This window comes from Narcine bancroftii, chromosome 4 (assembly GCF_036971445.1).
Source record: "Narcine bancroftii isolate sNarBan1 chromosome 4, sNarBan1.hap1, whole genome shotgun sequence".
Lineage (NCBI taxonomy): Eukaryota > Metazoa > Chordata > Chondrichthyes > Torpediniformes > Narcinidae > Narcine > Narcine bancroftii.
This window is the reverse complement of record NC_091472.1, coordinates 175078237-175104365: the sequence shown is the minus strand read 5'-3', so window position 1 is coordinate 175104365 and position 26129 is coordinate 175078237. Positions and strand designations below refer to the sequence as shown.

Genomic DNA, 26129 nt, shown 5'->3' with positions numbered 1-26129 from the left:
CAACAAACTCACGCACACCCCCCTTGTCAACAAACTCACGCACACCCCCCTTGTCAACAAACTCACGGCACACCCTCCCTTGTCAACAAACTCACGCACACCCCCCTTGTCAACAAACTCACGCACACCCCCCTTGTCAACAAACTCACGCACACCCTCCTTGTCAACAAACTCACGCACACCCCCCTTGTCAACAAACTCACGCACACCCCCCTTGTCAACAAACTCACGCACACCCCCCCTTGTCAACAAACTCACGCACACCCCCCTTGTCAACAAACTCACGCACACCCCACCTTGTCAACAAACTCACGCACATCCCCCCTTGTCAACAAACTCACGCACACCCCCCTTGTCAACAAACTCACGCACACCCCCCTTGTCAACAAACTCACGCACACCCCCCTTGTCAACAAACTCACGCACACCCTCCCTTGTCAACAAACTCACGCACACCCCCCTTGTCAACAAACTCACGCACACCCCCCCTTGTCAACAAACTCACGCACAACCCCCCTTGTCAACAAACTCACGCACACCCCCCCTTGTCAACAAACTCACGCACACCCCCCTTGTCAACAAACTCACGCACACCCCCCTTGTCAACAAACTCACGCACACCCCCTTGTCAACAAACTCACGCACACCCCCCTTGTCAACAAACTCAGGCACACCCTCCCTTGTCAACAAACTCACGCACACCCCCCCTTGTCAACAAACTCACGCACACCCTCCTTGTCAACAAACTCACGCACACCCCCCTTGTCAACAAACTCACGCACACCCCCCTTGTCAACAAACTCACGCACACCCCCCTTGTCAACAAACTCACGCACACCCCACCTTGTCAACAAGCTCACGCACACCCCCCCTTGTCAACAAACTCACGCACACCCCCCCTTGTCAACAAACTCACGCACACCCTCCCTTGTCAACAAACTCACGCACACCCCCCTTGTCAACAAACTCACGCACACCCTCCTTGTCAACAAACTCACGCACACCCCCCTTGTCAACAAACTCACGCACACCCCCCTTGTCAACAAACTCTCGCACACCCCCCTTGTCAACAAACTCACGCACACCCCCCTTGTCAACAACTCACGCACACCCCCCTTGTCAACAAACTCACGCACACCCCCCCTTGTCAACAAACTCACGCACACCCCCCTTGTCAACAAACTCACGCACACCCCCTTGTCAACAAACTCACGCACACCCTCCTTGTCAACAAACTCACGCACACCCCCCTTGTCAACAAACTCACGCACACCCACCCTTGACAACAAACTCACGCACACCCCCCTTGTCAACAAACTCACGCACACCCCCTTGTCAACAAACTCACGCACACCCCCCTTGTCAACAAACTCAGGCACACCCTCCCTTGTCAACAAACTCACGCACACCCCCCTTGTCAACAAACTCACGCACAACCCCCCTTGTCAACAAACTCACGCACACCCACCCTTGTCAACAAACTCACGCACACCCCCCTTGTCAACAAACTCACGCACACCCTCCTTGTCAACAAACTCACGCACAACCCCTTGTCAACAAACTCACGCACACCCCCCTTGTCAACAAACTCACGCACACCCCCCTTGTCAACAAACTCACGCACACCCCCCCTTGTCAACAAACTCACGCACACCCCCCCTTGTCAACAAACTCACGCACACCCCCCCTTGTCAACAAACTCACGCACACCCCCCTTGTCAACAAACTCACGCACACCCCCCTTGTCAACAAACTCACGCACACCCCCCTTGTCAACAAACTCACGCACACCCCCCCCCTTGTCAACAAACTCACGCACACCCCCCTTGTCAACAAACTCACGCACACACCCCCTTGTCAACAAACTCACGCACTACCCCCTTGTCAAGAAACTCACGCACACCCACCTTGTCAACAAACTCACGCACACCCCACCTTGTCAACAAACTCACGCACACCCCCCTTGTCAACAAACTCACGCACACCCCTCCTTGTCAACAATCTCACGCACACCCCCCCTTGTCAACAATCTCACGCACACCCCCCCTTGTCAACAAACTCACGCACACTCCCCTTGTCAACAAATTAACGCACACCCCCATTGTCAACAAACTCACGCACACCCCTTGTCAACAAACTCACGCACACCCCCCTTGTCAACAAACTCAAGCACACCCCCCTTGTCAACAAACTCACGCACACCCCCTTGTCAACAAACTCACGCACACCCCCTTGTCAACAAACTCACTCACACTCCCCTTGTCAACAAACTCACGCACACCCCCCTTGTCAACAAACTCACGCACACCCCACCTTGTCAACAAACTCACGCACACCCCCCTTGTCAACAAACTCACGCACACCCCCCCTTGTCAACAAACTCACGCACACCCCCCCTTGTCAACAAACTCACGCACACCCCCTACTCAAGAAACTCACGCACACCCACCTTGTCAACAAACTCACGCACACCCCCTTGTCAACAAACTCACGCACACCCCCCCTTGTCAACAAACTCACGCACACCCCCCTTGTCAACAAACACACGCACACCCCCTTGTCAACAAACTCACGCACACCCCCCTTGTCAACAAACTCACGCACACCCCCCTTGTCAACAACTCACGCACACCCCCTTGTCAACAAACTCACGCACACCCCCCCTGTCAACAAACTCACGCACACCCCCCCTTGTCAACAAACTCACGCACACCCCCCTTGTCAACAAACTCACGCACACCCCACCTTGTCAACAAGCTCACGCACACCCCCCCTTGTCAACAAACTCACGCACACCCCCCCTTGTCAACAAACTCACGCACACCCTCCCTTGTCAACAAACTCACGCACACCCCCCTTGTCAACAAACTCACGCACACCCCCCTTGTCAACAAACTCACGCACACCCTCCTTGTCAACAAACTCACGCACACCCCCCTTGTCAACAAACTCACGCACACCCCCCTTGTCAACAAACTCACGCACACCCCCCTTGTCAACAAACTCACGCACACCCCCCTTGTCAACAAACTCACGCACACCCCCCTTGTCAACAAACTCACGCACACCCCCCCTTGTCAACAAACTCACGCACACCCCCCTTGTCAACAAACTCACGCACACCCCCTTGTCAACAAACTCACGCACACCCTCCTTGTCAACAAACTCACGCACACCCCCCTTGTCAACAAACTCACGCACACCACCCTTGTCAACAAACTCACGCACACCCCCCCTTGTCAACAAACTCACGCACACCCCCCTTGTCAACAAACTCACGCACACCCCCCCTTGTCAACAAACTCACGGCACACCCACCCTTGTCAACAAACTCACGCACACCCCCCTTGTCAACAAACTCACGCACACCCCCTTGTCAACAAACTCACGCACACCCACCCTTGTCAACAAACTCACGCACACCCCACTTGTCAACAAACTCACGCACACCCTCCTTGTCAACAACTCACGCACAACCCCCTTGTCAACAAACTCACGCACACCCCCCTTGTCAACAAACTCACGCACACCCCCCTTGTCAACAAACTCACGCACACCCCCCCTTGTCAACAAACTCACGCACACCCCCCCTTGTCAACAAACTCACGCACACCCCCCTTGTCAACAAACTCACGCACACCCCCCTTGTCAACAAACTCACGCACACCCCCCTTGTCAACAAACTCACGCACACCCCCCTTGTCAACAAACTCACGCACACCCCCCTTGTCAACAAACTCACGCACACCCCCTTGTCAACAAACTCACGCACACCCCCCTTGTCAACAAAGCTCACGCACACCCCCTAGTCAAGAAACTCACGCACACCCACCTTGTCAACAAACTCACGCACACCCCACCTTGTCAACAAACTCACGCACACCCCCCTTGTCAACAAACTCACGCACACCCTCCCTTGTCAACAATCTCACGCACACCCCCCTTGTCAACAAACTCACGCACACCCCCCTTGTCAACAAACTCAACGCACACCCCCCTTGTCAACAAACTCACGCACACCCCCCTTGTCAACAAACTCACGCACACCCTCCTTGTCAACAAACTCACGCACACCGCACTTGTAACAAACTCACGCACACCCCCCTTGTCAACAAACTCACGCACACCCCTCCTTGTCAACAAACTCACGCACACCCCCCTTGTCAACAAACTCACGCACACCCCCCTTGTCAACAAACTCACGCACACCCTCCCTTGTCAACAAACTCAAGCACACCCCCCTTGTCAACAAACTCACGCACACCCCCCTTGTCAACAAACTCACGCACACCCCCTCTTGTCAACAAACTCACGCACACTCCCCTTGTCAACAAATTAACGCACACCCCATTGTCAACAAACTCACGCACACCCCCTTGTCAACAAACTCACGCACACCCCCCTTGTCAACAAACTCACGCACACCCCCCTTGTCAACAAACTCACGCACACCCCCTTGTCAACAAACTCACGCACACCCCCTTGTCAACAAACTCACTCACACTCCCCTTGTCAACAAACTCACGCACACCCCCCCTTGTCAACAAACTCACGCACACCCCACCTTGTCAACAAACTCACGCACACCCCCCCTTGTCAACAAACTCACGCACCACCCCCCTTGTCAACAAACTCACACACACCCCCCCTTGTCAACAAACTCACGCACACCCCCCTTGTCAACAAACTCACGCACACCCCCTAGTCAAGAAACTCACGCACACCCCCCTTGTCAACAAACTCACGCACACCCCCCTTGTCAACAAACTCACGCACACCCCCCTTGTCAACAAACTCACGCACACCCCCCTTGTCAACAAACTCACGCACACCCCCTTGTCAACAAACTCACGCACACCCCCCCTTGTCAACAAACTCACGCACACTCCCCTTGTCAACAAACTCACGCACACCCCCTTGTCAACAAACTCACGCACACCCCCCCTTGTCAACAAACTCACGCACACCCCCCCTTGTCAACAAACTCACGCACACCCCCCTTGTCAACAAACTCACGCACAACCCCCCCCCTTGTCAACAAACTCACGCACACCCCCCTTGTCAACAAACTCACGCACAACCACCCCCCTTGTCAACAAACTCACGCACACCCCCCTTGTCAACAAACTCACGCACACCCCCCTTGTCAACAAACTCACGCACACCCCCCTTGTCAACAAACTCACGCACACCCCCTTGTCAACAAACTCACGCACACCCCCCTTGTCAACAAACTCACGCACACCCCCTTGTCAACAAACTCACGCACACCCCCCTTGTCAACAAACTCACGCACACCCCCCCTTGTCAACAAACTCACGCACAACCCCCCTTGTCAACAAACTCACGCACACCCCCCTTGTCAACAAACTCACGCACACCCCCCCTTGTCAACAAACTCACGCACACCCCCCTTGTCAACAAACTCACGCACACCCCCCTTGTCAACAAACTCACGCACACCTCCCTTGTCAACAAACTCACGCACACCCCCCTTGTCAACAAACTCACGCACACCCCCCTTGTCAACAAACTCACGCACACCCTCCTTGTCAACAAATTCACGCACACCCCCTTGTCAACAAACTCACGCACACCCCCCTTGTCAACAAACTCACGCACACCCCCCTTGTCAACAAACTCACGCACACCCCCCTTGTCAACAAACTCACGCACACCTCCCTTGTCAACAAACTCACGCACACCCCCCTTGTCAACAAACTCACGCACACCCCACTTGTCAACAAACTCACGCACACCCCCCCTTGTCAACAAACTAACGCACACCCCCCTTGTCAACAAACTCACGCACACCCCCCTTGTCAACAAACTCACGCACACCCCCCTTGTCAACAAACTCACGCACACCCTCCCTTGTCAACAAACTCACGCACACCCCCCTTGTCAACAAACTCACGCACACCCCCCTTGTCAACAAACTCACGCACACCCCCCTTGTCAACAAACTCACGCACACCCCCCTTGTCAACAAACTCACGCACACCCCCCTTGTCAACAAACTCACGCACACCCCCTTGTCAACAAACTCACGCACACCCCCCTTGTCAACAAACTCAGGCACACCTCCCTTGTCAACAAACTCACGCACACCCCCCTTGTCAACAAACTCACGCACACCCCCCTTGTCAACAAACTCACGCACACCCCCCTTGTCAACAAACTCACGCACACCCCCCTTGTCAACAAACTCACGCACACCCCCCTTGTCAACAAACTCACGCACACCCCCTTGTCAACAAACTCACGCACACCCCCCTTGTCAACAAACTCACGCACACCCTCCTTGTCAACAAATTCACGCACACCCCCCTTGTCAACAAACTCACGCACACCCCCCTTGTCAACAAACTCACGCACACCCCCCTTGTCAACAAACTCACGCACACCCCCCTTGTCAACAAACTCACGCACACCCTCCCTTGTCAACAAACTCACGCACACCCCCCTTGTCAACAAACTCACGCACACCCCCCTTGTCAACAAACTCACGCACACCCCCCCTTGTCAACAAACTAACGCACACCCCCCTTGTCAACAAACTCACGCACACCCCCTTGTCAACAAACTCACGCACACCCCCCTTGTCAACAAACTCACGCACACCCTCCCTTGTCAACAAACTCACGCACACCCCCCTTGTCAACAAACTCACGCACACACCCCCTTGTCAACAAACTCACGCACACCCCCCTTGTCAACAAACTCACGCACACCCCCCCTTGTCAACAAACTCACGCACACCCCCCTTGTCAACAAACTCACGCACACCCCCTTGTCAACAAACTCACGCACACCCCCCTTGTCAACAAACTCAGGCACACCCTCCCTTGTCAACAAACTCACGCACACCCCCCTTGTCAACAAACTCACGCACACCCCCCTTGTCAACAAACTCACGCACACCCCCCCTTGTCAACAAACTCACGCACACCCCCCTTGTCAACAAACTCACGCACACCCCCCTTGTCAACAAACTCACGCACACCCCACCTTGTCAACAAACTCACGCACACCCCCCCTTGTCAACAAACTCACGCACACCCCTCCTTGTCAACAAACTCACGCACACCCCCCTTGTCAACAAACTCACGCACACCCCCCTTGTCAACAAACTCACGCACACCCCCCTTGTCAACAAACTCACGCACACCCCCCCTTGTCAACAAACTCACGCACACCCCCCTTGTCAACAAACTCACGCACACCCCCCTTGTCAACAAACTCACGCACACCCCCATTGTCACAACTCACGCACACCCCCCCTTGTCAACAAACTCACGCACACCCCCCTTGTCAACAAACTCACGCACACCCCCCTTGTCAACAAACTCACGCACACCCCCCTTGTCAACAAACTCACGCACACCCCCCTTGTCAACAAACTCACGCACACCCCCTTGTCAACAAACTCACTCACACCCCCCTTGTCAACAAACTCAGGCACACCCTCCCTTGTCAACAAACTCACGCACACCCCCCTTGTCAACAAACTCACGCACACCCTCCTTGTCAACAAACTCACGCACACCCCCCCTGTCAACAAACTCACGCACACCCCCCTTGTCAACAAACTCACGCACACCCCCTTGTCAACAAACTCACGCACACCCCCCCTTGTCAACAAACTCACGCACACCCCCCCTTGTCAACAAACTCACGCACACCCCCCTTGTCAACAAACTCACGCACACACCCCCTTGTCAACAAACTCACGCACACACTCCCTTGTCAACAAACTCACGCACACCCCCCTTGTCAACAAACTCACGCACACCCTCCTTGTCAACAAACTCACGCACACCCCCCCTTGTCAACAAACTCACGCACACCCCCCTTGTCAACAAACTCACGCACACCCCCCTTGTCAACAAACTCACGCACACCCCCCTTGTCAACAAACTCACGCACACCCCCCTTGTCAACAAACTCACGCACACCCCCCTTGTCAACAAACTCATGCACACCCCCCCTTGTCAACAAACTCACGCACACCCCCCTTGTCAACAAACTCACGCACACCCCCTTGTCAACAAACTCACGCACACCCCCCTTGTCAACAAACTCAGGCACACCCTCCCTTGTCAACAAACTCACGCACACCCCCCTTGTCAACAAACTCACGCACACCCTCCTTGTCAACAAACTCACGCACACCCCCCTTGTCAACAAACTCACGCACACCCCCCTTGTCAACAAACTCACGCACACCCCCTCTGTCAACAAACTCACGCACACCCCCCTTGTCAACAAACTCACGCACACCCCCCCTTGTCAACAAACTCACGCACACCCCCCCTTGTCAACAAACTCACGCACACCCTCCCTTGTCAACAAACTCACGCACATCCCCCTTGTCAACAAACTCACGCACACCCTCCTTGTCAACAAACTCACGCACACCCCCCTTGTCAACAAACTCACGCACACCCCCCTTGTCAACAAACTCACGCACACCCCCCTTGTCAACAAACTCACGCACACCCCCCCTTGTCAACAAACTCACGCACACCCCCCTTGTCAACAAACTCACGCACACCCCCCTTGTCAACAAACTCACGCACACCCCCTTGTCAACAAACTCACGCACACCCCCCTTGTCAACAAACTCAGGCACACCCCCCTTGTCAACAAACTCACGCACACCCTCCTTGTCAACAAACTCACGCACACCCCCCTTGTCAACAAACTCACGCACACCCCCCTTGTCAACAAACTCACGCACACCCCCCTTGTCAACAAACTCACGCACACCCCACCTTGTCAACAAACTCACGCACACCCCCCTTGTCAACAAACTCACGCACACCCCCCCCTTGTCAACAAACTCACGCACACCCCTCCCTTGTCAACAAACTCACGCACACCCCCCTTGTCAAACTCACGCACACCCCCCTTGTCAACAAACTCACGCACACCCCCCTTGTCAACAAACTCACGCACACCCCCCCTTATCAACAAACTCACGCACACCCCCCTTGTCAACAAACTCACGCACACCCCCCTTGTCAACAAACTCACGCACACCCCCCCTTGTCAACAAACTCACGCACACCCCCCTTGTCAACAAACTCACGCACACCCCCTCGTCAACAAACTCACGCACACCCCCCTTGTCAACAAACTCACGCACACCCCCCTTGTCAACAAACTCACGCACACCCCCCTTGTCAACAAACTCACGCACACCCCCCCTTGTCAACAAACTCACGCACACCCCCTTGTCAACAAACTCACGCACACCCCCCTTGTCAACAAACTCAGGCACACCCTCCCTTGTCAACAAACTCACGCACACCCCCCTTGTCAACAAACTCACGCACACCCCCCTTGTCAACAAACTCACGCACACCCACCCTTGTCAACAAACTCACGCACACCCCCCTTGTCAACAAACTCACGCACACCCTCCTTGTCAACAAACTCACGCACACCCCCCCTTGTCAACAAACTCACGCACACCCCCCTTGTCAACAAACTCACGCACACCCCCCCTTGTCAACAAACTCACGCACACCCCCCCTTATCAACAAACTCACGCACACCCCCCTTGTCAACAAACTCACGCACACCCCCCTTGTCAACAAACTCACGCACACCCTCCCTTGTCAACAAACTCAAGCACACCCCCCTTGTCAACAAACTCACGCACACCCCCCTTGTCAACAAACTCACGCACACCCCCTCTTGTCAACAAACTCACGCACTCACCCCTTGTCAACAAATTAACGCACACCCCCCATTGTCAACAAACTCACGCACACCCCCCTTGTCAACAAACTCACTCACACCCCCCCCTTGTCAACAAACTCACGCACACCCCCCCTTGTCAACAAACTCACGCACACCCCCCTTGTCAACAAACTCACGCACACCCCCCCTTGTCAACAAACTCACGCACACCCCCCCTTGTCAACAAACTCACGCACACCCCCCCTTGTCAACAAACTCACGCACACCCCCTAGTCAAGAAACTCACGCACACCCACCTTGTCAACAAACTCACGCACACCCCCCTTGTCAACAAACTCACGCACACCCCCCCTTGTCAACAAACTCACGCACACCCCCCCTTGTCAACAAACACACGCACACCCCCCTTGTCAACAAACTCACGCACACCCCCCTTGTCAACAAACTCACGCACACCCCCCCTTGTCAACAAACTCACGCACACCCCCCTTGTCAACAAACTCACGCACACCCCCCTTGTCAACAAACTCACGCACACCCCCTTGTCAACAAACTCACGCACACCCCCCTTGTCAACAAACTCACGCACACCCCCTTGTCAACAAACTCACGCACACCCCCCCTGTCAGCAAACTCACGCACACCCCCCCTGTCAACAAACTCACGCACACCCCCCCTTGTCAACAAACTCACGCACACCCCCCCTTGTCAACAAACTCACGCACACCCCCCTTGTCAACAAACTCACGCACACCCCCCCTTGTCAACAAACTCACGCACACCCCCCCTTGTCAACAAACTCACGCACACCCCCCCTTGTCAACAAACTCACGCACACCCCCCTTGTCAACAAACTCACGCACACCCCCCTTGTCAACAAACTCACGCACACCCCCTTGTCAACAAACTCACGCACACCCCCTTGTCAACAAACTCACGCACACCCCCCTTGTCAACAAACTCACGCACACCCCCCTTGTCAACAAACTCACGCACACCCCCCTTGTCAACAAACTCACGCACACCCCCCCTTGTCAACAAACTCACGCACACCCCCCTTGTCAACAAACTCACGCACACCCCCCCTTGTCAACAAACTCACGCACACCCCCCTTGTCAACAAACTCACGCACACCCCCCTTGTCAACAAACTCACGCACACCTCCCTTGTCAACAAACTCACGCACACCCCCTTGTCAACAAACTCACGCACACCCCCCTTGTCAACAAACTCACGCACATCCTCCTTGTCAACAAACTCACGCACACCCCCCTTGTCAACAAACTCACGCACACCCCCTTTGTCAACAAACTCACACACAACCCCCCCTTGTCAACAAACACACGCACACCCCCCTTGTCAACAAACTCACGCACACCCCCCTTGTCAACAAACTCACACACACCCCCTTGTCAACAAACTCACGCACACCCTCCCTTGTCAACAAACTCACGCACACCCCCCTTGTCAACAAACTCACGCACACCCCCTTGTCAACAAACTCACGCACACCCCCCCTTGTCAACAAACTCACGCACACCCCCCCTTGTCAACAAACTCACGCACACCCCCCTTGTCAACAAACTCACGCACACCCTCCCTTGTCAACAAACTCACGCACACCCCCCTTGTCAACAAACTCACGCAAACCCCCCTTGTCAACAAACTCACGCACACCCCCCTTGTGAACAACCTCACGCACACCCCCCCTTGTCAACAAACTCACGCACACCCCCCTTGTCAACAAACTCACGCACACCCCCCTTGTCAACAAACTCACGCACACCCCCCTTGTTAACAAACTCACGCACACCCTCCCTTGTCAACAAACTCACGCACACCCCCTTTGTCAACAAACTCACGCACACCCCCCTTGTCAACAAACTCACGCACACCCCCCTTGTCAACAAACTCACGCACACCCCCCTTGTCAACAAACTCACGCACACCCCCATTGTCAACAAACTCACGCACACCCCCTTGTCAACAAACTCACGCACACCCCCCTTGTCAACAAACTCACGCACACCCTCCCTTGTCAACAAACTCACGCACACCCCCCTTGTCAACAAACTCCCGCACACCCCCCTTGTCAACAAACTCACGCACACCCCCCTTGTCAACAAACTCACGCACACCCCCCCTTGTCAACAAACTCACGCACACCCCCCTTGTCAACAAACTCACGCACACCCCCTTGTCAACAAACTCACGCACACCCCCCTTGTCAACAAACTCACGCACACCCTCCCTTGTCAACAAACTCACGCACACCCCCCTTGTCAACAAACTCACGCACACCCCCCTTGTCAACAAACTCACGCACACCCCCCTTGTCAACAAACTCACGCACACCCCCCCTTGTCAACAAACTCACGCACACCCCCCTTGTCAACAAACTCACGCACACCCCCTTGTCAACAAACTCACGCACACCCCCCTTGTCAACAAACTCAGGCACACCCTCCCTTGTCAACAAACTCACGCACACCCCCCTTGTCAACAAACTCACGCACACCCTCCTTGTCAACAAACTCACGCACACCCCCCTTGTAAACAAACTCACGCACACCCCCCTTGTCAACAAACTCACGCACACCCCACCTTGTCAACAAACTCACGCACACCCCCACTTGTCAACAAACTCGCGCACACCCCCCCTTGTCAACAAACTCGCGCACACCCCCCTTGTCAACAAACTCGCGCACACCCTCCCTTGTCAACAAACTCACGCCCACCCCCCTTGTCAACAAACTCACGCACACCCTCCTTGTCAACAAACTCACGCACACCCCCCTTGTCAACAAACTCACGCACACCCCCCTTGTCAACAAACTCACGCACACCCCCCTTGTCAACAAACTCATGCACACCCCCCCTTGTCAACAAACTCACGCTCACCCCCCTTGTCAACAAACTCACGCACACCCCCCTTGTCAACAAACTCACGCACACCCTCCTTGTCAACAAACTCACGCACACCCCCCCTTGTCAACAAACTCACGCACACCCCCCTTGTCAACAAACTCACGCACACCCCCATTGTCAACAAACTCACGCACACCCCCCCTTGTCAACAAACTCACGCACACCCCCCTTGTCAACAAACTCACGCACACCCCCTTGTCAACAAACTCACGCACACCCCCTTGTCAACAAACTCACGCACACCCCCCTTGTCAACAAACTCACGCACACCCCCCTTGTCAACAAACTCACGCACACCCCCCTTGTCAACAAACTCACGCACACCCCCCTTGTCAACAAACTCACGCACACCCCCCTTGTCAACAAACTCACGCACACCCACCTTGTCAACAAACTCACGCACACCCTCCCTTGTCAACAAACTCACGCACACCCCCCTTGTCAACAAACTCACGCACACCCCCCTTGTCAACAAACTCACGCACACCCCCTCTTGTCAACAAACTCACGCACACCCCCCTTGTCAACAAATTAACGCACACCCCCCCTTGTCAACAAACTCACGCACACCCCCTTGTCAACAAACTCACGCACACCCCCCTTGTCAACAAACTCACGCACACCCCCCTTGTCAACAAACTCACGCACACCCCCTTGTCAACAAACTCACGCACACCCCCTTGTCAACAAACTCACTCACACTCCCCTTGTCAACAAACTCACGCACACCCCCCCTTGTCAACAAACTCACGCACACCCCCCTTGTCAACAAACTGACGCACACCCCCCCTTGTCAACAAACTCACGCACACCCCCCCTTGTCAACAAACTCACGCACACCCCCCCTTGTCAACAAACTCACGCACACACCCCTTGTCAACAAACTCACGCACACCCCCTAGTCAAGAAACTCACGCACACCCACCTTGTCAACAAACTCACGCACACCCCCTTGTCAACAAACTCACGCACACCCCCCCTTGTCAACAAACTCACGCACACCCCCCCTTGTCAACAAACACACGCACACCCCCCTTGTCAACAAACTCACGCACACCCCCTTGTCAACAAACTCACGCACACCCCCCCTTGTCAACAAACTCACGCACATCCCCCTTGTCAACAAACTCACGCACACCCCCCATGTCAACAAACTCACGCACACCCCCTTGTCAACAAACTCACGCACACCCCCTTGTCAACAAACTCACGCACACCCCCCCTGTCAGCAAACTCACGCACACCCCCCCTGTCAACAAACTCACGCACACCCCCCCTTGTCAACAAACTCACGCACACCCCCCCTTGTCAACAAACTCACGCACACCCCCCCTTGTCAACAAACTCACGCACACCCCCCCTTGTCAACAAACTCACGCACACCCCCCCTGTTCAACAAACTCACGCACACCCCCCTTGTCAACAAACTCACGCACACCCCCCTTGTCAACAAACTCACGCACACCCCCCTTGTCAACAAACTCACGCACACCCCCTTGTCAACAAACTCACGCACACCCCCTTGTCAACAAACTCACGCACACCCCCCTTGTCAACAAACTCACGCACACCCCCCTTGTCAACAAACTCACGCACACCCCCCTTGTCAACAAACTCACGCACACCCCCCCTTGTCAACAAACTCACGCACACCCCCCTTGTCAACAAACTCACGCACACCCCCCCTTGTCAACAAACTCACGCACACCCCCCTTGTCAACAAACTCACGCACACCCCCTTGTCAACAAACTCACGCACACCCCCTTGTCAACAAACTCACTCACACTCCCCTTGTCAACAAACTCACGCACACCCCCCCTTGTCAACAAACTCACGCACACCCCCCTTGTCAACAAACTGACGCACACCCCCCCTTGTCAACAAACTCACGCACACCCCCCCTTGTCAACAAACTCACGCACACCCCCCCTTGTCAACAAACTCACGCACACACCCCTTGTCAACAAACTCACGCACACCCCCTAGTCAAGAATCTCACGCACACCCACCTTGTCAACAAACTCACGCACACCCCCTTGTCAACAAACTCACGCACACCCCCCCTTGTCAACAAACTCACGCACACCCCCCCTTGTCAACAAACACACGCACACCCCCCTTGTCAACAAACTCACGCACACCCCCTTGTCAACAAACTCACGCACACCCCCCCTTGTCAACAAACTCACGCACATCCCCCTTGTCAACAAACTCACGCACACCCCCCTTGTCAACAAACTCACGCACACCCCCTTGTCAACAAACTCACGCACACCCCCTTGTCAACAAACTCACGCACACCCCCCTGTCAGCAAACTCACGCACACCCCCCCTGTCAACAAACTCACGCACACCCCCCCTTGTCAACAAACTCACGCACACCCCCCCTTGTCAACAAACTCACGCACACACCCCCTTGTCAACAAACTCACGCACACCCCCCCTTGTCAACAAACTCACGCACACCCCCCCTGTTCAACAAACTCACGCACACCCCCTTGTCAACAAACTCACACACACCCCCCTTGTCAACAAACTCACGCACACCCCCCTTGTCAACAAACTCACGCACACCCCCCTTGTCAACAAACTCACGCACACCCCCCCTTGTCAACAAACTCACGCACACCCCCCTTGTCAACAAACTCACGCACACCCCCCCTTGTCAACAAACTCACGCACACCCCCCTTGTCAACAAACTCACGCACACCCCCCTTGTCAACAAACTCACGCACACCTCCCTTGTCAACAAACTCACGCACACCCCCTTGTCAACAAACTCACGCACACCCCCCTTGTCAACAAACTCACGCACACCCTCCTTGTCAACAAACTCACGCACACCCCCCTTGTCAACAAACTCACGCACACCCCCCTTGTCAACAAACTCACACACAAACCCCCTTGTCAACAAACTCACGCACACCCCCCTTGTCAACAAACTCACGCACACCCCCCTTGTCAACAAACTCACGCACACCCCCTTGTCAACAAACTCACGCACACCCTCCCTTGTCAACAAACTCACGCACACCCCCCTTGTCAACAAACTCACGCACACCCCCTTGTCAACAAACTCACGCACACCCCCCCTTGTCAACAAACTCACGCACACCCCCCCTTGTCAACAAACTCACGCACACCCCCCTTGTCAACAAACTCACGCACACCCTCCCTTGTCAACAAACTCACGCACACCCCCCTTGTCAACAAACTCACGCACACCCCCCTTGTCAACAAACTCACGCACACCCCCCTTGTCAACAACCTCACGCACACCCCCCCTTGTCAACAAACTCACGCACACCCCCCTTGTCAACAAACTCACGCACACCCCCCTTGTCAACAAACTCATGCACACCCCCCTTGTTAACAAACTCACGCACACCCTCCCTTGTCAACAAACTCACGCACACCCCCCTTGTCAACGAACTCACGCACACCCCCCTTGTCAACGAACTCACGCACACCCCCCCTTGTCAACGAACTCACGCACACCCTCCTTGTCAACAAACTCACGCACACCCCCCTTGTCAACAAAGTCATGCACACCCTCCTTGTCAACAAACTAACGCACACCCCCCCTTGTCAACAAACTCACGCACACCCCCTTGTCAACAAACTCACGCACACCCCCCCTTGTCAACAAACTCACGCACACCACCCTTGTCAACAAACTCACGCACACCCCCCTTGTCAACAAACTCACGCACACCCCCTTGTCAACAAACTCACTCACACCCCCCTTGTCAACAAACTCACGCACACCCCCCCTTGTCAACAAACTCACGCACACCCCCCCTTGTCAACAAACTCACGCACACCACCCCTTGTCAACAAACTCACGCACACCCCCCTTGTCAACAAACTCACGCACACCCCCCCTTGTCAACAAACTCACGCACACCCCCCCTTGTCAACAAACTCACGCACACCCTCCCTTGTCAACAAACTCACGCACACCCCCCTTGTCAACAAACTCACGCACACCCCACTTGTCAACAAACTCACGCACACCCCCCCTTGTCAACAAACTCACGCACACCCCCCCTTGTCAACAAACTCACGCACACCCCCCTTGTCAACAAACTCACGCACACCCTCCCTTGTCAACAAACTCACGCACACCCCCCTTGTCAACAAACTCACGCACACCCCCCTTGTCAACAAACTCACGCACACCCCCCTTGTCAACAAACTCACGCACACCCTCCCTTGTCAACAAACTCACGCACACCCCCCTTGTCAACAAACTCACGCACACCCCCCTTGTCAACAAACTCACGCACACCCCCCTTGTCAACAAACTCACGCACACCCCCCTGTCAACAAACTCACGCACACCCCCCTTGTCAACAAACTCACGCACACCCTCCCTTGTCAACAAACTCACGCACACCCCCCTTGTCAACAAACTCACGCACACCCCCCTTGTCAACAAACTCACGCACACCCCCCCTTGTCAACAAACTCACGCACACGCCCCCTTGTCAACAAACTCACGCACACCCCCTTGTCAAGAAACTCACGCACACCCCCCTTGTCAACAAATTCACGCACACCCCCCTTGTCAACAAACTCACGCACACCCTCCCTTGTCAACAAACTCACGCCACCCCCCTTGTCAACAAACTCACGCCACCCCCCTTGTCAACAAACTCACGCACACCCCCCCTTGTCAACAAACTCACGCACACCCCCCTTGTCAACAAACTCACGCACAACCCCCCTTTGTCAACAAACTCACGCACACCCCCCTTGTCAACAAACTCACGCACACCCTCCCTTGTCAACAAACTCACGCACACCCCCCTTGTCAACAAACTCACGCACACCCTCCCTTGTCAACAAACTCACGCACACCCTCCCTTGTCAACAAACTCACGCACACCCTCCCTTGTCAACAAACTCACGCACACCCCCCTTGTCAACAAACTCACGCACACCCCCCTTGTCAACAAACTCACGCACACCCCCCCTTGTGAACAAACTCACGCACACCCTCCTTGTCAACAAACTCACGCACACCCCCCTTGTCAACAAACTCACGCACACCCCCCTTGTCAACAAACTCACGCACACCCCCCTTGTCAACAAACTCACGCACACCCCCCTTGTCAACAAACTCACGCACACCCCCCTTGTCAACAAACTCACGCACACCCCCCCTTGTCAACAAACTCACGCACACCCCCTTGTCAACAAACTCACGCACACCCCCCCTTGTCAACAAACTCACGCACACCCCCCCTTGTCAACAAACTCACGCACACCCCCCCTTGTCAACAAACTCACGCACACCCCCCTTGTCAACAAACTCACGCACACCCCCCTTGTCAACAAACTCACGCAGACCCCCTTGTCAGCAAACTCACGCACACCCCCCTTGTCAGCAAACTCACGCACACCCCCCCTGTCAGCAAACTCACGCACACCCCCCCTTGTCAACAAACTCACGCACACCCCCCCTTGTCAACAAACTCACGCACACCCCCCCTTGTCAACAAACTCACGCACACCCCCCCTTGTCAACAAACTCACGCACACCCCCCCTTGTCAACAAACTCACGCACACCCCCCTTGTCAACAAACTCACACACACCCCCTTGTCAACAAACTCACACACACCCCCCTTGTCAACAAACTCACGCACACCCCCCTTGTCAACAAACTCACGCACACCCCCTTGTCAACAAACTCACGCACACCCCCCTTGTCAACAAACTCACGCACACCCCCCCTTGTCAACAAACTCACGCACACCCCCCCTTGTCAACAAACTCACGCACACCCCCCCTTGTCAACAAACTCACGCACAACCCCCTTGTCAACAAACTCACGCACACCTCTCCTTGTCAACAAACTCACGCACACCCCCCTTGTCAACAAACTCACGAACACCCCCCTTGTCAACAAACTCACGCACACCCCCCTTGTCAACAAACTCACGCACACCCCCTTGTCAACAAACTCACGCACACCCCCCTTGTCAACAAACTCACGCACACCCCCCCTTGTCAACAAACTCACGCACACCCTCCTTGTCAACAAACTCACGCACACCCCCCTTGTCAACAAACTCACGCACACCCCCCTTGTCAACAAACTCACGCACAACCCCCCCTTGTCAACAAACTCACGCACACCCCCCTTGTCAACAAACTCACGCACACCCTCCCTTGTCAACAAACTCACGCACACCCCCCTTGTCAACAAACTCACGCACACCCTCCCTTGTCAACAAACTCACGCACACCCTCCCTTGTCAACAAACTCACGCACACCCCCTTGTCAACAAACTCACGCACACCCTCCCTTGTCAACAAACTCACGCACACCCCCCTTGTCAACAAACTCACGCACACCCCCCTTGTCAACAAACTCACGCACACCCCCCTTGTCAACAAACTCACGCACACCCTCCCTTGTCAACAAACTCACGCACACCCCCCTTGTCAACAAACTCACGCACACCCCACTTGTCAACAAACTCACGCACACCCCCCCTTGTCAACAAACTCACGCACACCCCCCCTTGTCAACAAACTCGCGCACACCCCCCTTGTCAACAAACTCACTCACACCCCCCCTTGTCAACAAACTCACGCACACCCCCCTTGTCAACAAACTCACGCACACCCCCCTTGTCAACAAACTCACGCACACCCCCCTTGTCAACAAACTCACGCACACCCCCCTTGTCAACAAACTCACGCACACCCCCCTTGTCAACAAACTCAGGCACATCCCACTTGTCAACAAACTCAGGCACACCCCCTTGTCAACAAACTCAGGCACACCCCCTTGTCAACAAACTCAGGCACACCCCCCTTGTCAACAAACTCACGCACACCCCACTTGTCAACAAACTCACGCACACCCCCCTTGTCAACGAACTCACGCACACCCCCCTTGTCAACGAACTCACGCACACCCCCCTTGTCAACGAACTCACGCACACCCCCCCTTGTCAACGAACTCACGCACACCCCCCTTGTCAACGAACTCACGCACACCCCCCTTGTCAACGAACTCAGGCACACCCCCCTTGTCAACGAACTCAGGCACACCCCCCTTGTCAACGAACTCAGGCACACCCCCCTTGTCAACGAACTCAGGCACATCCCACTTGTCAACAAACTCAGGCACATCCCACTTGTCAACAAACTCAGGCACACCCCCTTGTCAACACACTCAGGCACACCCCCCTTCTCAACACACTCAGGCACACCCCCTTGTCAACAAACTCACGCACACCCCCCTTGTCAACAAACTCACGCACACCCCCCTTGTCAACAAACTCACGCACACCCCCCTTGTCAACAAACTCACGCACACCCCCCTTGTCAACAAACTCAAACACACCCCCCCCTTGTCAACAAACTCAAACGCACACCCCCCTTGTCAACAAACTCACGCACACCCCCCTTGTCAACAAACTCAGGCACACCCCCCTTGTCAACAAACTCAGGCACACCCCCCTTGTCAACAAACTCAGGCACACCCCCCTTGTCAACAAACTCACGCACACCCCCCTTGTCAACAAACTCACGCACACCCCCCTTGTCAACAAACTCACGCACACCCCCCTTGTCAACAAACTCACGCACACCCCCCCTTGTCAACAAACTCACGCACACCCCCCCTTGTCAACAAACTCACGCACAACCCCCTTGTCAACAAACTCACGCACACCTCTCCTTGTCAACAAACTCACGCACACCCCCCTTGTCAACAAACTCACGAACACCCCCCTTGTCAACAAACTCACGCACACCCCCCTTGTCAACAAACTCACGCACACCCCCTTGTCAACAAACTCACGCACACCCCCCTTGTCAACAAACTCACGCACACCCCCCCTTGTCAACAAACTCACGCACACCCTCCTTGTCAACAAACTCACGCACACCCCCCTTGTCAACAAACTCACGCACACCCCCCTTGTCAACAAACTCACGCACAACCCCCCCTTGTCAACAAACTCACGCACACCCCCCTTGTCAACAAACTCACGCACACCCTCCCTTGTCAACAAACTCACGCACACCCCCCTTGTCAACAAACTCACGCACACCCTCCCTTGTCAACAAACTCACGCACACCCTCCCTTGTCAACAAACTCACGCACACCCCCTTGTCAACAAACTCACGCACACCCTCCCTTGTCAACAAACTCACGCACACCCCCCTTGTCAACAAACTCACGCACACCCCCCTTGTCAACAAACTCACGCACACCCCCCTTGTCAACAAACTCACGCACACCCTCCCTTGTCAACAAACTCACGCACACCCCCCTTGTCAACAAACTCACGCACACCCCACTTGTCAACAAACTCACGCACACCCCCCCTTGTCAACAAACTCACGCACACCCCCCCTTGTCAACAAACTCGCGCACACCCCCCTTGTCAACAAACTCACTCACACCTCCCCTTGTCAACAAACTCACTCACACCCCCCCTTGTCAACAAACTCACGCACACCCCCCTTGTCAACAAACTCACGCACACCCCCCTTGTCAACAAACTCACGCACACCCCCCTTGTCAACAAACTCACGCACACCCCCCTTGTCAACAAACTCAGGCACATCCCACTTGTCAACAAACTCAGGCACACCCCCTTGTCAACAAACTCAGGCACACCCCCTTGTCAACAAACTCAGGCACACCCCCCTTGTCAACAAACTCACGCACACCCCACTTGTCAACAAACTCACGCACACCCCCCTTGTCAACAAACTCAGGCACACCCCCCTTGTCAACAAACTCAGGCACACCCCCCTTGTCAACAAACTCAGCACACCCCCCTTGTCAACAAACTCACGCGCACCCCCCCGTCAACAAACTCACGCGCACCCCCCCGTCAACAAACTCACGCGCACCCCCTTTGTCAACAAACTCACGCGCACCCCCCTTGTCAACAAACTCACGCGCACCCCCCTTGTCAACAAACTCACGCGCACCCCCCTTGTCAACAAACTCACGCGCACCCCCCCTTGTCAACAAACTCACGCGCACCCCCCTTGTCAACAAACTCACGCGCACCCCCCTTGTCAACAAACTCAGGCACACCTCCCTTGTCAACAAACTCAGGCACACCTACCTTGTCAACAAACTCACGCACACCCCCCCTTGTCAACAAACTCACGCACACCCCCCTTGTCAACAAACTCACGCACACCCCCCCTTGTCAACAAACTCACGCACACCCCCCCTTGTCAACAAACTCACGCACACCCCCTTGTCAACAAACTCACGCACACCCCCCTTGTCAACAAACTCACGCACACCCCCCTTGTCAACAAACTCACGCACTCCCCCCTTGTCAACAAACTCACGCACACCCCCCTTCTCAACAAACTCACGCACACCCCCCTTGTCAACAAACTCACGCACACCCCCCTTGTCAACAAACTCACGCACACCCCCCTTGTCAACAAACTCACGCACACCCCCCCTTGTCAACAAACTCACGCACACCCCCCCTTGTCAACAAACTCACGCACACCCCCCCTTGTCAACAAACTAACGCACACCCCCCCTTGTCAACAAACTCTCGCACACCCCCCCTGTCAACAAACTCACGCACACCCCCCCTTGTCAACAATCTCACGCACACCCCCCTGTCAACAAACTCACGCACACCCCCCTTGTCAACAAACTCACGCACACCCCCCTTGTCAACAAACTCACGCACACCCCCCTTGTCAACAAACTCACGCGCACCCCCCTTGTCAACAAACTCACGCACACCCCCCTTGTCAACAAACTCACGCACACCCCCCTTGTCAACAAACTCACGCACACCCCCCTTGTCAACAAACTCACGCACACCCCCCTTGTCAACAAACTCACGCACACCCCCCCTTGTCAACAAACTCACGCACACCCCCATTGTCAACAAACTCACGCACAACCCCCCTTGTCAACAAACTCACGCACACCCTCCCTTGTCAACAAACTCACGCACACCCCCCCTTGTCAACAAACTCACGCACACCCATCGTCAACAAACTCACGCACACCCCCCTTGTCAACAAACTCCCCGTAAACACACGCACCCCCCGTAAACACACGCACCCCCCCGTAAACACACGCACCCCCCCGTAAACACACGCACCCCCCTGTAAACACACGAACCCCCCCGTAAACACACGCACCCCCCCGTAAACACACGCACCCCCCCGTAAACACACGCACCCCCCCGTAAACACACGCACCCCCCGTAAACACACGCACCCCCCCGTAAACACACGCACCCCCCCGTAAACACACGCACCCCCCCCGTAAACACACGCACCCCCCCGTAAACACACGCACCCCCCCGTAAACACACGCACCCCCCGTGAACACGCACCCCCCCGTGAACACGCACCCCCCCGTGAACACGCACCCTCCCCGTGAACACGCACCCGCCCCCGTGAACACGCACCCGCCCCCGTGAACACGCACCCGCCCCCGTGAACACGCCCACGCCCCCGTGAACACGCCCACGCCCCCTTGTGAACACGCCCACGCCCCCTTGTGAACACGCCCACGCCCCCTTGTGAACACACACATGCACATCCCTTTTGTGAACAAGCACATGCACACATACTCTTCTCTCCCCATATGAACACACTCTGACAGAAATGCAACATACACTTCTTCTGCCTTATAGAAACACACAGGCATGGGAAACATCCACTTTCCCTCATCCTGTACAAACCCACACTGACATGCACTTCACATGCTACAACTATTCCCCTTTCTTCCCCCACTTTCATTTACATAAGATCACCCCATTTACTTTAGCCTTGATAAAGGGTCCTGACCAGAATCGTTGACTATTGAAGTAAATTGTGACTATCTTTAGACACCGTGTTTGAAGTAAAACCACAAAATGCTGGAGAAGCTCAGCAGGTCAAAATGTGTTCTTTGTGTGGCAAAAATAAAGATACATAACCATGGTTTTGGGCCTAAGCCGACAGACATCTGAACAAAAAGGTTGTGGGGGGGGTGGGGGGTAAAGGCAGGAGATGATAGGTGGAGAAACGAGGGAGGGGACAGTAGCAATGAGGGGCCAGTGGGATGGCTGGGTGGGTAAGGGAGGAGAGAACTGGAAGGGCAGGAAAGGGAAGGGGAAAGAAAATGCAAGCAAGTTTAACAGAAAGCAGACAAACCAATCATCATGCCATCTGACTGGAGGGTCCCCAGACGGAAGACAAGGTGCTATTCCTCCAATCTGCGGGTGGTCAGGGCAGGATGGTGCAAAAGGCCAAGGACAGACATGCAAGTCTGGGAGGTTGATTCAGAATTGAAATGGTTGGCTACTGGGAAGTTGCTATGGTGGCAGATGGAGAAGAGGTGCTCAGTCAAGTGATCTGCAACCTCTCCCTCCCCTCATCCACCTATCATCTCCTACATTTGCCTCCCCCACCCTTTTGTTTGAACACCTGCCAGCATTCTCTCATATCTTGATGAAGGGATCAAGCCCTCAAAGTTGGTTATGTATCTCTGTCTTCGCTACATGAAGGACACTTGTTTGACCTGTTGAACTTCTCCAGCATTGTGTGTGGTTTTTTTTATATTTCTAGCATTGATGCTGTCTGACCCACTGAATTCATCCAACAGCCCTTTCTTTGCTCTAGACTTCAGCATCTGCAGTTTTTTGTGTTTCGAACAGCTATTGTAGCTAGACTAAGATTCTTATCTTGTGTGTCTGTGGCAAGTGTGTTTTCTTCACTTGTTAATATTCACATAGGGCATGATTAGGGGAAACTGATAAACCAGCTCTCTGCATCTCTGTGCCCTTCAAGTAAGTGATACTATGTGTATCAACCCATTGGGATGTTGATAATAAATATCCACTTGTGTATTTTGTTTAGAAACTTTCTTTTTGTACAATAAAGGTCAAATTCACATGTTGTGCCTTGTGAAGGGTGTCTTTGTACTGGGGAGATATAAGGGACCATTACAAAACATATCTACACCTGATCATACACAAATGTGCAGAAGAAACTCAGGATGAAGGATCCAGTTGGTCGCCCTTTACTTTCTATGGATGCTGTGTGACCCAACTGAGTTTTCTCCAGCACTTGTATTGCATCTAGTTTTCTTGTTTATCTCTGTGTCTGATCTATTTAGTTTGAGAATGTCAGGGGAAATCGATCCTCATCAATTGCTGCAAGCACAGTTTGTAATAACTGCTACAGTGGAGGTGATGATTATCTCACTCCAATGTTGAGGGGTTTCATTTGAATTTATCTTCTTTGTCCAGGTCGCGATTGACGAGGCCATCGACTTCACGGAGGAATGCCCAGAAGAAGGAAAACAGTGGAGGTCGCCAAAGCAGGGAAGGGTAACCTTGAGGAAAAAGTAAAACAAAAACTGGAAATTTGAAAGAAAACCAGGAATGGTTGGAAATACTCCGGCAGCATCTGTGGCAAAAAAAATTAACATTTGCTTAACAGATGCTTCTGGGATACTTTTCAGCAATAAATGAACATTTTTAAAAGTCCCCACAAATTCTGATGAAGAATCTTGGACTTGAAATGTTCACTTTGCTTCTCTTTCTCACAGATGCTGCCTGACCTGCTGAGTTTCTTGCACTTTCTGCATGTGCGCGTCTTGGTTCCCTGGAAGAATTAATCTTACTGGAATTTGATTATTCAGTCATTCAGCTTCCTGAGATCCCTGAGTCAGGGATGGAGTTGGGGTGGTTGTGTTGCACCAGCAAAGGGGTATTCCAACTGGTTTTAACCAAAAATGTCAAGTGCACAAGTCAGGCCTTTGCCAGTTTTGTATACTTTGTGGGATAGAACTGAGGGTGAATGATGAGGCAGAGGGAATCTGTTTGGGATTAGATCTGTAGCATCAGTGAACAAGCTTAATTTGTTCCTCTTATCAGACCATGATTTAAAATAGTGGAGGCTGCAATGTCCTGATCTCTCTTTCAAGCTCAATCTAGACAGTACGCTTTCCTGAGATCAACCTTCTACTTTGGACACTTCGTTGTAATGAATATTAGGATCTTGTGGTTAATCAGTAATCAAGGTTCAGGATTATTGAGGAGGCCATCTCTTTTTTTTTAATTAGAGTTCCACTAATGTTCTTTACCTCCTGCTGTGTTGGGAAGTTGCCAATGTATTAAAGAGCCCTGGTTGAGCTCCTCCCCTTTCCACTGGGCAGCAGGTACATGAACCAACAAATTCAAGTTTTATTTCATGTTGTCAGACTCTTAAATGGATCTGTCCATGTTTAAAGGTCAGTATTAACTGTCCTTTCCTCTGCGCCCTGAATGTTGTCTTTGTAATAATATATCCTGCACTCTCTTGATTTCCTCTACACCATGCACATACATCATTGCACTACTTACTGCATTTCAGTACAGTTTTACTCAACCTAGATAGCAAACTTTTCACTGTAACTTTGTACACATGACAACAGATGATTCAATTCCATGTCCTTGTTGTCCACAAATAATTGTCTTTGAGCTGAG

At 53.9% G+C, this 26129-nt stretch overlaps 1 protein-coding gene and 1 long non-coding RNA gene across 5 annotated transcripts in view; one reads left to right on the top strand and one right to left on the bottom strand.

Annotated features, from left to right (window-relative positions):
* Window positions 1-26129, top strand: part of LOC138761255 (coiled-coil domain-containing protein 60-like) — a 176645-nt gene that overhangs the window by 55909 nt on the left and 94607 nt on the right. For 2 of the 4 annotated variants that reach the window (XM_069933100.1, XM_069933097.1), the window contains exon 1: window positions 24627-24848. In XM_069933100.1, the coding sequence (XP_069789201.1) occupies window positions 24693-24848 (156 nt within the window). In that variant the 5' untranslated portion in view covers window positions 24627-24692. Of the gene's footprint in view, window positions 1-24626; window positions 24849-24908; window positions 25007-26129 lie in introns of those variants that run through there. The other 2 variants (XM_069933099.1, XM_069933098.1) reach the window with 2 other exon arrangements.
* Window positions 1-26129, bottom strand: part of LOC138761262 (uncharacterized) — a 161261-nt gene that overhangs the window by 127854 nt on the left and 7278 nt on the right. The gene's annotated exons all lie outside the window — the stretch shown is intronic.